The sequence below is a fragment of the Schistocerca cancellata genome, chromosome 2 (genome assembly GCF_023864275.1).
Source record: "Schistocerca cancellata isolate TAMUIC-IGC-003103 chromosome 2, iqSchCanc2.1, whole genome shotgun sequence".
NCBI classification, from domain to species: Eukaryota; Metazoa; Arthropoda; class Insecta; order Orthoptera; family Acrididae; genus Schistocerca; species Schistocerca cancellata.
In genome coordinates, this window is record NC_064627.1 from 459,577,061 (window position 1) to 459,592,262 (window position 15,202).

At 40.8% G+C, this 15,202-nt stretch overlaps 1 protein-coding gene across 1 annotated transcript in view; it reads right to left on the bottom strand.

The window, feature by feature from the left end:
• The window catches only part of LOC126155127 (SET domain-containing protein SmydA-8-like), a 128,536-nt gene extending 116,097 nt beyond the window's left edge, over positions 1–12,439 (bottom strand). Inside the window, exon 1 of the mRNA XM_049916209.1 lies at positions 12,117–12,439. Coding sequence (XP_049772166.1) covers positions 12,117–12,125 — 9 coding nt within the window. The 5' untranslated portion in view covers positions 12,126–12,439. The remainder of the gene's footprint in view (positions 1–12,116) is intronic.
• Between the last annotated feature and the right edge of the window lie 2,763 nt (positions 12,440–15,202).

Here is a 15,202-nt window from a genome sequence, read left to right on the forward strand (position 1 = left end):
TCCTTTAGTCTCAATAAGGGAAATTTTAGTAATGTACGATAATTTTCTAGAATTTACTGTCCTCAACATCACGCTCCAGCTCAGGGTTAGAATCCGTTAAATCAACTGTAGTAAACTTTGCTAAGTCCACGAGCACACAAAGAAATTTTACAGATCCTTACGAAAACCTTCTAACACTTTTAGTAGTGACTGATTTGTCGCATATCCTTGCAAGTCTTGCCTCTACGAGCGCGTAAAACGGACTGAACCTGGCCAATATGACAGCCCTATAACACTCATAAGTTTGCTGTTGCACAACTCAAAATGTTGAAATGTGTGTGAATTTCTATAGGACCAAACTGCTGGGGTCATAGGTCCGTAGACTTACTCGCTACTTAAACTAACTTACGCTAAGAACAACATACACACCCATGCCCGAACCTCCGGCAGGAGGGGCCCCACAATCCGTGACATGGCGCCTCAAACCGCGCGGCCACTCCGCGTATCTGCAGAACTCACAATATGCATTTGTTGTACATATTACTAGTAAAAGCTACACATTTAAATATGGCGCACAACTCGTCCTTACAGGCTAATACCTCTGATACGTTTCAATCTGTCAGCTTCATTGCGACTCACATGTAAATCTTGTGTGTCGTCTCAGTATGCCTTGTATATGCATACCATTATCATTAATCAGTTAAATTAGCAAAATTCTCAATTAACTATCTAAACTTACGAAGAGTTACACATCTATACATTGATAGTAAGATATATTGACCCATACTAATGCTATTCTTATTGTAATTCAAATTACTTTTCACTCGTGTAAGGTTTTTAATAGTAAGAATCAATATTTCGACTGACGATTCAAACTGTACTTATTTTATGTAAATATAGCAACGTCTTTTGATAGCGGTGGTCAATGTCTGTCAGTGGACGTTTTATTTGTTATCAATACTAGAGGCATTTTGAAGTTATTAATTTTTAAAGATAAAAGTTACATCTACATCGGCCAGTTCAGGTTGTTCAGAATTTCAATGACGCTTTACCATACTTCAGACACATATGCGACCGTTCCTCCATCCGCGGTTTCTTTCAGCGTCTAGTTATAGGACAGAAACAAGTGATGATAATTTTGTTGGTCACAGACAGAGTCTTCTCACAGTCTACTTCACAGTTTCTTGCCGTGACGAAAGAGAAACTTGTTCTCTGCCTTCAGTACTCCAGGCTGCTGTTAACCCTTACTGACATCCTATTGAACCAATTAGAGTTGTTGCTCCACGAGTCGCTCAAAGGAAGCGGAAAGACTGATACTATGAAATCCCAGACAGGACACGAGACGAATAATTCCCAGTTACAGATCATGTTGCCACATCTGCGAAATAAGTAATTTTAATATAAATACATTCGTATGATGGTCATTGGAAATAGTTCCACTAAATTTGTTCTACAGTCGCAAATAGTGGCAGCACATGAGAGTGAGGCAATGCAATGTACAAAACATAAATGGAAAGAAATTTTTTTACTTTTTAGTACAGGCTTGCACTAAATATTTATTTATTGGTAGTGATACAAATTACACGATGATAAATGCAAAACAACAGAACAAATATCACTTATGTAAAAACCACAAAACACTATCTCTGAAAAATCAAACTTAATCACTGACGTTCCTCGAAACAAAAGTTCCATTGTAAATATGTCGCAACGCTTAATTCGCAAATGTCCAAAAGGCTGTCAAAAATAATTGTGTCAGGATCGCACAAATAAAAGTATACGCAAATAACATGATCGTAACATAATAAAAAGACAGGCGACGTTATTTACGCTTCAAGATGCAACATGGACCACGTCAACCAGCTAAGACGTAAGCATAATGCGCCATATGTACACGTAGACTAACATAGACGTAAGGAACAATAATATACCTTACTTTTTTGTAATATGGGTCCTCAACTTACATAGTTTTTTAAAAGCTGTCATCCTGATTGCAGCTGTCAGAATTTTATTTCGCGATAACGATTTCGTCAGTGAGAGATTTTCAATCATTTACAAAACAGAATACAACGTAATCAGAACAATTTACAGAGAGATCAACAGTAGGTACAACCAATTTTGTAGTTTGTTGACATTCATATACTGTATTTACAAGATAGGTTTATGTTAGGCAGAGAGAACAATGTAATTTTCGCTTATGTTTGTGTACCCTCTGAATCTGGTGGAACCTGTTTGCCCCACACATTCACCCTGATTGGGTAAATGGATTTGTTTTGTGGGTTCTGTGCATGATTATTATTGTCCCTACTTTGCTGTTCATGCGGTACCTGATTCGCTGATTACTTTTACGAAAATTATCGGCTATTCTGTATGATATGGCACCATAATAAAGTAAATCAGTGCATTTAGTTATTTTCTGGTTCTGTTTGTCTTGTTACTGTTATTTCTTTATCGATATTGTTGATTTTGTTATATAATTTAGTAGTATACGTTTTATATACCTTATCAGCACTGTAGCCGTTGTTTGGTGCTAAATGTTTTATTATAAACAACTCTTCGGTAATTTCGTTCTGTTATAATGGGAGGTTAATGAATCTGTTGGTCAAGCAGTAAAAAAAGGCTTTCTTATGCATTTCTGGGTGGCACCAAATGTTGTAGATTATGCTGTCAGAGCAGGTTGGCTTCCGAAATATTGCGAATTTGTGGGCAACATTGTCATTCTTTATCATCAAATCTAGAAATTAATTGACTGTTGATTTTTCTAATTCCACAGTAAAAACAGTTTTTGGACGTTTACTGTTAAATTGTGAAAGCATACTTTCGATTTCAGCAACTGTGTCACTGGAGAGAGCAAGAGCATCCTCTAAATACTTTTTGTAATATAATATAAAATCTTGCTAGATGTACAAGTAATTTTTTCAAGGAACTGATTCTTTATATGATTTATTGAAACATCTGTCTGTGTGCTAGTAATATAAAATCTTACTAGAAGTACAAGTAATTTTTTCAAGGAACTGATTCTTTATATGATTTATAGAAACATGTGCCAGTGTGCTAGCAACACAATGGCCCATAGCAACACCATCTGGTTGTGACCACATACTCATCTTTAAAATAGTTGAAAGGTAAGATCAACTGTAGCGACTCAATAATTTCCTATTTCACTCCAATTTTTTTATGTTTGAGTAGGTTCTGTTTTTGTAATGTCAATGATTTCTATTATTGGAACATTATTATACATATTTACTATATCAAATGGGACAAATTTTCCTTTTTTAGGTATGGGCATGTCTTTAATTTGGTAGCTACATCAATGGCATTTTAACTGTGTGGTCTGTTTCAAAATTGTGATTTATTTTATCAGAGTATTAAGTTTCTTACTAATTCTGTATGCATGACTACCAATACAATTCGCTACAGCGCATATCGGATATGCTGCAGTTGTTCCTTTGCGTTTTCACATTCACATCACCAACAGCCAATTTGAGCACCTTTAGAAAGGCTGAAATATCCACGATGGATCTGTTACACAGCTGATGGTTCAAATGGCTCTGAGCACTATGGGACTTAACTTCTGAGGTCAGCAGTCCCCTAGACTTAGAACTACTTAAACCTAACTAACCTAAGGACATCACACACGTCCATGCCGGAGGCAGTATTCGAACCTGCGACCGTAGCAGTCGCGCGGTTCCGGAGTGAAGCGCCTAGAACCGCTCGGCCACCGCGGCCGGCACAACATAATACTCCCCACCTCCTTTTATAGTAGTGGGTCCGCCTCTCATACATCTAGAGATCAAGTCCGCGTATTTTAGGAGTGCTCGGATGATTGTGGTCAGAAAATTTGTAATTCATATTTTTTGGATATCTTGAGGTGTCAGGTATTCTGCCGGATATCAGCGTTGTTGTTGAACAATATTTCTACAACTTGATTCGTGACAGGTGCTGCCTGTGACTGCTCGTTGAGTGAAACGGCTACGTTATTTAAATATTTATTGGATTTTATTCCGACCAGGTTTCATGATAAAATAATATTTGACAACTGCGAATATGTTGCTCTACATAGATGTAGCGCCATGGAAATAGTATCTATACTTATGACAAAAGTTTTTGTCAGCATATCTTCGGTAGTAAGCGTCGTTAATGCAGTCTCTTGAAGCAATGTGCGGACTAGGTAGTAAGAGTATTTTAGGTGATTTTGCTTTGATAATTGTCATTTTCAAATTTATTTTTGGAAACAATGTTTTCGGAATCTCTGGAGACAAAAAATTGACAATATGCACTGAAGCTCCAAAGAAACTGGTATAGGCATGAGTATTCAAATACAGAGACATGTAAACAAGCAGAATACGGCGCTGCGGTCGGAAACGGATATGTAAAACAACAAGTGACTGGAGAACTTCTTAGATCGTTTACAGCTACTACAATGGCAGGTTATCGAGATTTAAGGGAGTTTGAAAGTAGTGTTATAGTTGGCACACGAGCGATGGGGCACAGCATCTCCGAGGTAGCGATGAAGTGGGGATTTTCCTGTACGACCATTTCACGAGTGTACCGTGAATATCAGGAATCCGGTAAAACATCAGGTATCGGATATCGTGCGGCCTGAAAAAGATCCTTCAAGAACGGGACAGAGGACGACTGAGGAGTATCGTTCAACGTGACAAAAGTGCAATCCTTCCGCAGATTGCTGCAGATTTCAAGGCTGGATCATCAGCAAGTGTCAGCTTGCGAACCATTCAACGAACCATCATCGATATGGGCTTTCGGAGCCGAAGGCCCACTCATGTAACCTTGATGACTGCCTAACCCAAAGCTTTACGTTCCACCTGGGCCCGTCAACACCGACATTGGACTGTTACCTGATCGGACGAGTCTCGTTTCAAATTGTATCGAGTGGATGGACGTGTACGGGTGTGGAGACAACCTCATGAATCCGTGGACCCTGCATGTCAGCAGGGGACTGTTCAAGTCCTTGGAGGCTCTGTAATGGTGTGGGGCGTGTGCAGTTGGAGTGATATGGGACCCCTGATACTTCTAGATACGACTGTGACAGGTAACACGTACGTAAGCATCCTGTCTGATCACAGGCATCCATTCAAGTCTATTGTGTATTCCGACGGAGTTGGGCAATTCCAGCATGACAATGCGACACACCGCACGTGCAGAGTTGCTACAGAGTGGCTCCAGGAACACTCATTTGAGTTTAAACACTTCCGATGGCCGCCAATCTCCCCAGATATGAACATTATTGAGGATATCTGTGATGTCTTGCAACGTACTGCTCAGAAGAGATCTCCACCCTTTCGTACTCTGCAGGATTCATGGTGTCGGTTCCCTTCAGCACTACTTCAGACATTAGTCGAGTCCATGCCACGTAATGCTGCGGAACTTCTCGCAGGAGCCCTGCACGATATTAGCCAGTTTCTTTGGCTCTTCAGTGTATTTCTCACAAGTCTCGTCGAACAACTAACGTTACAGAATAGAATACAGATTTCTGATTACTCACGTTTCTGTGATGTTAATTGTTCAAGATATTCGACTTTTTTAATTCACTTTCAGATTTTTTTATTCTTCTCTTCAAATTGGAGGACCTATCTCTCCTTAAACAACTTACGGAAAAGTCGACGCATTTAGTGTCTTACAACAACTCGAAGATTTCCAGTGAATTTTTCGACAAGTCTGCAGCACGCTGCCACACTCAACTTTCTGCATGATTTTACTTAGATGAATCGTGGCATGAACGATTTTTACATTCCCCACAGCCCTTCCCTGATTAGTATGACCATATGGCAGTAGGAAGTGCATCTGGCCAAAAAATAAATAAGTAAATACCAAAGATTATTATTATAGATAATTATATAATTATATTATTATAATTAATATAATTATTTATATTAATATAATATTTTATATTTAAGATTATTAATTTTATTTATTATATCTAATTATAATAATATTTAATATTAAATTACATATTATTATATATTTTATAATATAATAACCTATTTTAAGCTAAAAACATAAGTAGCTATAATCCTAGGTAAATAAATTTATTAAAATAATCATTTAATAATAATAAAATAACATTATAAGTATTTAAATTTGCTGATGTAAAGTAAAGTATGCTGATGTAAAGCTTGAGTAAGTACGTAATATCGTGGTTATTAGAGTACATATTAAGACTTTCCAAGACGAATGTGATTTAGCTGTTTAATACTTAGAAATTGATATCATAATATCTTTGATAAAAGCCCATCACTTCACTCTCATCCTATCTCGATACATACATACACTCACTTGCCTGCGCACGTGTTTTGACAGAGCTAATGTGTCTTACTCTTAAAATACGCTGTTATAACACAAACACGCTAACTGAAGGAGTCCGAACCTTTAGTATCTTGTATCACTTGGAATCTTTTCTTGTTCGTTGAAAGCGAAGTCAGAGTTGCAACACTAACTGAAGTAAGTCAATGGGAGGCAAGGAATTGGCCGTAGAGGTAGAGAGAGAGAGAGAGAGAGAGAGATCGAGAGCGGGTTTGTCACCTAAAACGATTACTTTCTATGGCTCTGCTATCTCATCTGGCGTGGCAAGCTGGGTCGCAGCGATTCAAGTATTATATGCACGTAAAGGTCCAGAACAGGTGAAATATTGAGCAATGCACTACGTGGGAATGGAAATTAGCCTATACACAGAACACAAATTTATTGAAAAACATCAGGAATTAAATTTCTGTCTTTAAATGTTTATAAATGCAGGGGCGTCTTTCAAAATTTGTAAATTACTACCTTCCTGCATACGTTTCTTTTTTTCTCCTGAGAATGAGAATTTAAGTCCTGCACGTGCTGCAATATTATCAGTCAAAAATCACCTGATTTAACTTTACATAATATATTGTCAGTTTCGATTTCATTCATATTCATTATTCTTTGATAATGGCAACAACTGAATTTTGCTCTTGTATTTTGGCGATGTGGCCGGGACTATGATTACGTCATCGAACAAACGCAACAAAGCCACTGTTGTGATTTATACGAATAACATAACTCACAAGGGAAGAAATGCGTGTGTCCATTTTCGAATTAGGATATTACAGAAGTTTCACAACTGTTTCCAACGCAGACAACGATCGATTTAAGAAGCAGGTATCTTCACACATCTCTAGGCGACGAGGACTCCTCAAGTTCTCTAGTTTACACAGCGGCATAGCATGTGGAATGAGCTACTAGAAGTCATACTGACAGTCGATCCCATCACATACCCGATTTTAAAGCGAGGGAACGTCCCAGCGTGATTCTTTTTTCCTTTCCACTAAACAAAACACAAGTTTGCAAAATATACAAAAAAAATTAAAAAAGGTCAAATATTTTGTGAAATGATCTGCCTAAAAAGAAGAAATGAAGCCTATTACAGAAACATTTGACTCTCGTTTGAATGGTGCTCGATATCATGCACACCAAATGAGATGAGAATGTAAAGTTCAATATTTAACACAAAATTGTAAAGAGTACTAGATGATATTTGCTGCACATGACTTTGAGCATAATTCAAAGGCGCGTAAAATGTTTCTATACTCTATTTTATGTCTTACTTTTAGACAACTCATTTCCACAAATATTTGATCTTTTTCATTTTTTTATTTTCAAGTCTTTTTGAAAAATATAATATATTTAAATATCGACGTTTTCTATTATTTTCTTAATTACACTGATTGTAGTACTACAACTCTCACTGGTCAATTTGATACTCCAATTGTCCACTTCTCACTTTCCGTTTCGCTATGAAAATTTCGGACAAAAATCCATTGCGTGATTTTTAGGGAGTCTTGTTTTCGTTCTGCTCAGTTATTCGAGCAAAAAGAATGAGATCATCTGAGAAATAACGCCTCTGGGAGTGACGTAAGGCTACTCTGCGTTACCTCTGGTATGAACCAATGAATCTTACAACGGGGAATTGCCTTTCCGTTAGGTGATGTTAGCTTTATGCTGTTATGAAGCCGCCGCATGAGGCAGTCGTAGGCTCAAGAACCCTGATATACCTGGTTAAAACAGTTAATAAAGTTTGAATTTTTCCGTTCCGTTGACGATGAAGTTATTAGCGACGTAGAAAAATGGTGGATTAGACAGAATTCAACCGCGGCATTGAATGTAACCACATGGCATTCACGTGGAGTGATTTTGGAAAACAACGAAAAACATAAATTTGGATAGACTGTTATTTGGACTCACTTGCATTGTTATCCACGGTCAGGACTCATCGCCTACATGCTCCTAGTATATTCTGTTGGTCTGTGGGCTATGGAAGTTCGTGTGTATAAATTATTTGTATGAATTCAGTGAACTCTTTGTCCACATTTGGTGGTGTAGTGGGTAACGTTGATGCCTCTAGCCCTCCCGCCCGGCTTGGAGATATTCTTCTCTTGGGAACTGACTGTTGTGTTACCCTCGTCGTCATTTCACTATCATCGACAAGCAAGTCATCGAAGTGGCGACAGGTAAAAAGACTTGCACTAGGTGGCCGAAATACCCCAGGCGGGGTCTCCCGGCCAGTAATGCCATACCATCATTTCATTTCATTTTAGTGAGCTCTCTGATACGTAATATTTCATCTGCATTATCCTCTTTCTTGCGCATAAATACCTCTTGCAACGAAATAAGTTCACAGTGGTTGTTATTCGAAACTACCGGACCTAGAGAGCAGAAAATTGGCAAATTTGTGGTAAGAATGGGACCAAACTACTCAGGTCATCGGTCCCTAAGCGTACACACTACTTAATCTAACCTAAACTAACTTACGCTAAGGACAACACACGCACCCATGCGCGAGGGAGGACTCGAACCACCGACGGGGGCAGCCGCACGGACGCTAACAAGACGCCTCAGACAACGCAGCTAACCCGCGCGGCTAGAGAGCAGAAATTTAGTTGATGTTTACAGCAACATTAAAATCTAATATGTATTTGCTGAATAAAATTACACATACTAAAGAATTTTTGTGATCTGAAATTCTAAGAATCGTAATTGTTATGCAATGAGCCTATCAAATTCATTATCCAGGTCACCTTTCTGCCCACATTAACAGTTATTCGGAATTTCTTGAAAGCTCGTTGCATGTGTATTCATTAGCTGATAAGTTAACACTATTTTGTCACTTGTTCTCATGGTACTGCCGTTGCTTTCTATCTGCTTTAAAAGCCGCGTGCATTAGCATGCCGCTTCCGGAATTCGGAAAGGCACATCGGGCCCGGATCGAATCCACCCGGTGGATTAACGACAAGGGCTGGTATGCAAGCCAACCTGAACGTGGTTTTTAGGCGATTTCCCACATGTGAGTAGATGAATAGCTGTCTGGCATCCACATCCCGCCTCAGTTACACCATTCGCTAACATTTCTATCTACATCTACATGGACACTCTGCAAATCACAGTTAAGTTCCTGGGAGAGGGTTCATCGAACCACATTCACAATTTTCTATTATTCCAATCTCGTAAAGCGCGGGGAAAGGACGATCACCTATTTTCGAAAAAAAGTTCTAACACTTTCACATGGATGACACTAGTCGCATACACAAGGGGCGGGGACTGATGACCTCAGATGTTGAGTCCCATAGTGCTCAGAGCCATTTGAGCCATACACAAGGGACGCACGATTTCCGACCCGTGGCGGGATGGGTGGGGGGTGAGGGAGGGGGGGGGGGGTAGCGACAGGAAGGAGGACATCCGGCAACCCTCTCCTAACACATTGCCAGATACATATTAACACACCCTCCCCGTGACGACACATGGGATAAGGCCAGGAAAAAAAGATACTTTAAATTACAGCCCAAACACCTGAGTGTGGCAGAGATTCGATGTAATTAAATAAAGACCAACTTATTGGAATTAAAGTGGCAAGATATAATTTTCTTGGTTAGTTGTTGTCGATGCGTCATTGTGCGTAGACAACCATGCGTCAAAAATAAATAAATAAACAAAAATGAAAAAAAAGCCTTAAGTCACTAAAATCTTGCAAGAAACTATAACTCATAATCTGCTGCAATTTCGTGTGCGACTTACGCGTTCTACACGATATACGTAACTAATAATAACGAAACATTTTCATAACCGATCGCTATTTAAGCCAGTACAATCAACTCTCACTGCTAAAGGCTAAAGTCCTTTCCACCAAAGGGAAAAGCTAAATACAAGTCGCAGTTCTTTAATTCAAATCACGCAGTAGAAAATCTGTAACGAAGTACACAAAGCCTCAGACACATTGCCTCTAATTCTCACACATTTTTTTGAAAAAAAAAAATTATTTACCCCTAACGAATGTAAAAAGGCAAGTGCAAAATTTCATCTTGGATGCTTTTTGCAAAACAACATTAAGCAGACTCAGAGATCCAACAGAGCATCATGACTGAAAAACTACTAGGTTCAGTTTCGATTCTGATATTTCTAATAATGTGCAGAAATCATGTTTAATCCAACTGATCAATTTCTAAAGCAAAATTTTAAAATCAAGAAAAAAAGTAGACATCACTCCAGAAAGACGTTTACGAGGGAATCTGTGTTGTTTTCTCAATGTACCTTTCAAACGGAAATCAATTTTCGCTGTTATTTCGTGTTATAAAAATGTTTAGAGAAAGGACATTCATTGTACGGAACTGTATCGTAGGTTTTTCATTTGTTTTTTTTTGCTACAGTTTTGAGAGTTAATTTTGCGAAAGAGCTATGCTAAATAAAATTAAGGGTTTTTTCCCTAGTCTTTGGAATAATTTCTGCTGCCACGTGCTTGGCTATAGTACGAGTCATTAATGCATAGATCACAGAAAATTGACTAAAATAATGTGAGAAACACGGGAGTGAACATGGCAAATGAATGTTAGTACTACATTCTGTGAACAGCCTATTCAACTTAGTTTTTTAAACAAAATCGGCGCTTGTTCGAACGTCTCTTATGGTCTCCAGAAAATGAAACCAGAAGAATTTTGCACCAGTTTTTGAGCAATGATGAAGAAAGTGTTATCGAAATTCAAATCTTATGTCTGTGTAGTATTCACTGAGTGAATGTTGCAGTTCCTTTTGAAAGTCGCTACGGTCGCAGGTTCGAATCCTGCCTTGGGCATGGATGTGTGTGATGTCCTTCGGTTGGTTAGGTTTAAGTAGTTCTAAGTTCTAGGGGACTGATGACCTCAGAAGTTAAGTCCAATAGTGCTCTGAGCCATTTTGAACCTTTTGAAAGTGTCCATATTATTAACCACAAAGCCCATGAGGGAATATACGTAGAGGAATGGCACGTACAACACACCATAAGATCGCAGACTGACTCCGAAAATTATTCTGAGTACCGCTTTAAACGCTTATAAAATTCTTCAGCAATGTATAGATATACCCCAGATTAAAGTTCCTTTGCTTTTTAAGGTCGAAGATACCGAAGGCGTTAAGAGCAGCAGCGCTCAGTTAAAGAATGCTTTTCTTTACTGGTTACGTGATCATCTTGTTGGCACGTTTGGTGAAATGGGCGCAATGCGGCAACTTCCTTATGAAGGAGGAAAAAAACACTTTTTCATCGAATATGAGGTCTTCGTATAAGAAAATCAAAAGTTCGCGCAAGTGTTTAGAAGCTGTAAGACTTGATTTGTGCACTTTTTGTATCTACAAGACTGGATTGCAGCATATTGTTGATTAGTTATTTAGTGTGTTATTTATTACATGTAGGCGGAACACCTATGTAAAGCTATTACGTTTAACAACAGATTGTTTATATTTTAGCGGGATGTGCGATAAAGAGAAATACACTTTTTTTCAAGAACGTACGTTAATTTTGAACAAGCACTGATCGTACTACGTGCTCACATGACTTTCACACTGTCGAAATTGGTTCCACTTGTTGAACACATCTTGCGGTGGCCATAGACTATAACCTGCCCAGTATCCTAGGCTATGCTTTGTGAGGTCGTCTTCGAAATATCGCTGGTGTTTGGTAAATGGGATATTCTATAATATTACTTACTCTTCGTGTTAACATAGCCACCACAAAAGGCATCAGCGTTAAAGACAGTTTTTAGAATCGGATTGACATGTAGCGATGAGGAACGGTGAGCCAAACATAGTTCACAAACGACCACTTCTAAACTACTTCCGTCGCAAAGACTCACCTCGCTCATGTTAGTCGTGTGCGCTGCTACGGAAGACAATTAGTTCCAAGCGCGGCACACTAACTCGGCTCTGTATGTGCGATTAACGGAATAAAGGACTGTGTCTCACTTCTGTCAGGTAGAATTGGTAACTGCGGTAAATTCCGGTGTCACTTGTCGCTCAAGGGAATTGCCACACGGTTCCGCGGACGGAGGACGTGATTCATTATCCGTCCACTGTGCGGCGCAGCTGTCGGCGTGGCCGTCGAGGGCGGTGCGTCGCGATCCGCAAGTGTTTGGCAAGGGGCCTCCCCTGTCCCCTGTGTGCAGGCACCCCGCGCGGCGCCCAGGTGGAAGGCGACTGGAGGGCCTGCAGACGCGCCGTGTTGCGTAACCCCGCCGCTGTTCTGCCGCCGCCCCCTTCCGCCTCGCACGTCAGCCGGCGGCGGCGCCGCCCGCGAAACTCCGCTGCCGCTATTTCCGTTGACTGTAAAATTAGCGCGCCGGCTCCATTATCTGGCCCGGGAAACAGCGGGCCGGGAGTGCTCGGCCGGCATCCACTCTTGGCTCTCACAGCAGCCGTCTCTTCACTACCCATGTAACGGAGCCTCACCTCCGACCCGAAAAGATCCAAACTTTCGATCGACATTGCACCTCCGACTCCGGCTGCGATAGTTCTGAAACAGTGGTTATACCGAAGTCCAAGGCTCTAAGTTAAAACTTCAAATCTCCAAAACCAAAAACGAAAAATAGAAAAAGCAACTTACACTTTGACAAAAATCGTAGGATACCTTTTAATATCGTGTCGGACCTCACTGTGCCCGACTTAGTACAGCAATGAGACGTGACATGGATTCAACAAGTCTTTCTAAGTCCCCTTCACAAATATTAAGCCATGCTGCCTCCATAACCGTCCATAATTGCGAAAGCGTTGCCGGTGTTGGATTTTGTGCACGAACTGACCTCTCGATTATGTCCCATAAAAGTGCGATGGGATTCATGACGGACATTCTGGATAGCCAAATTATTCGCTGGAATTGTCCAGAATGATCTTCAAACCAATCGCGAACAATTGTGGTCCGCTGACATGGCACATTCTCACCCATAAAAATTCCGTCGTTGTTTAGGAGCATGAGGTCCGTGAAAATTGTCTCCAAGTAGCCGAACATAACCATTTTCACTTTGCGCTTTGTTGGCAGAACACTTAGAAGATGTGAAAAATCCACTAAAGAGACAGCCTACATTACACTTGTCCGTCCTCTGCTGGAATATTCCTGCGCGATGTGGGATCCTTACCAGGTAGGATTGACGGAGGAATGGTTCAAATGGCTCTGAGCACTATGGGACTTAACATCTATGGTCATCAGTCCCCTAGAACTTTACTTAAACCTAACTAACCTAAGGACAGCACACAACACCCAGCCATCACGAGGCAGAGAAAATCCCTGACCCCGCCGGGAATCGAACCCGGGAACCCGGGCGTGGGAAGCGAGAACGCTACCGGACGACCACGAGATGCGGGCGATTGACGGAGGACATCGAAACAGTGCACAGAAGGGCAGCCCGTTTCGTGTTATCGCGCAATAGGGGTGAGAGTGTCACTGATATGATACACGAGTTGGGGTGGCAGTCACTGAAACAAAGGCGGTTTTCATTGCGGCGAGATCTATTTACGAAATTTCAATCGCCAACTTTCTCTTCCGAATGCGAAGATATTTTGTTGACACACACCTACGTAGGGAGAAATGATCATCATAATAAAATAAGAGAATTCAAAGCTCGAACGGAAAGATTTAGGTGTTCCTTTTTCCCACGCGCCATTCGAGAGCGGAATGGTAGAGAAGTAGTATGAAAATGGTTCGATGAACCCTCTGCCAGGCACTTAAGTGTGAATTTCAGAGTAACCATGTAGATGTAGATGTAGATGATCGTTTTAATTGGACCAGGGGACCCAGTCCATTCCATGTAAACACTGCCCACACCAGTGCCTTGTTGACAACTTGGGTCCGTGTCTTTGGGGGGTCTGCGCTACAATCGAACCCTACCACCTCCTCGTAACAAATGAAATCGGGACTCATCTTACCCGTCCAAGGTATTCCAGTCGTCTAGTGTCCAACCGATATGGTCACGAGCCCAGGAGATGCGCTGCAGGCGATTTCGTACTGTTAGCAAAGGTACTCGCGTCGGTCGTCTGCACTGACGTAATGGATACGTTCGTCGTACGTTGCACAGTGTTGCCTGTCTGTCAGCGCTGACATCTCTACGCAAATGTCGCTACTCATGGTCGTTAATTGAAAGCCGTTGGCGAGGGGAAATGTCTGAAATTTTGTACTCCCGGCACATTCTTGACGCTGTGGCTGTCGAAATATTGAATCCCCTAACGATTTCCGAAACGGAATATCCTGAGAGTCTAGCTCCAACTATCATTCCGTGCTGAAATTCTTTTAATTCCCGTCGTGCTGCCATAATCACGTCGGAAACCTTTCCACTTGTATTACCTGGTTACAAATGCCTACCCTCTTATGCCCCGGGTATGTGATACTACCGCCATCTATATACGGGCATATCGCTATCTCTTGACTTTTTGCCACCTCACTTTAACTACAGTATACCGCCATCAGTCGAAGGCCACTTCTGTGTCCCGATCTTCCTCGACTGACAACAGAAGAATGCCGCTCTTGACAAATGGTATCAGGTGTGTCCACTATTGGGATATTTAGTGGAATACCGCATTTCTAAACTCACAATTCAAAACAATTTTTGCAGGCCTTTGTAGCCGAGCGGTTCTAGGAGCTTCAGTCCGGAACCGCGCTGCTTCTACGGTTGCAGGTTCGAATCCTGCCTCAGGCATGGATGTGTGTGATGTCCTTAAGTTAGTTAGGTTTAAGCAGTTCTAATTCTAGGAAAATGATGATCTCAGATGTTAAGTCCCATAGTGCTCAGAGCCATATGAAAACAAAGTTTTTAGTTGCGCTGTCAAAAGAAGGGTTCTGTGAGAAATGAAGTGTTTCATTGTCATGCAGCTGTGAACCCGACCTCGGCTGACAAAATATTGGAGGCTGTTCAGAGATGTTTTCTCCACTTCCGTAGCTGAATGGTAAGCGTGA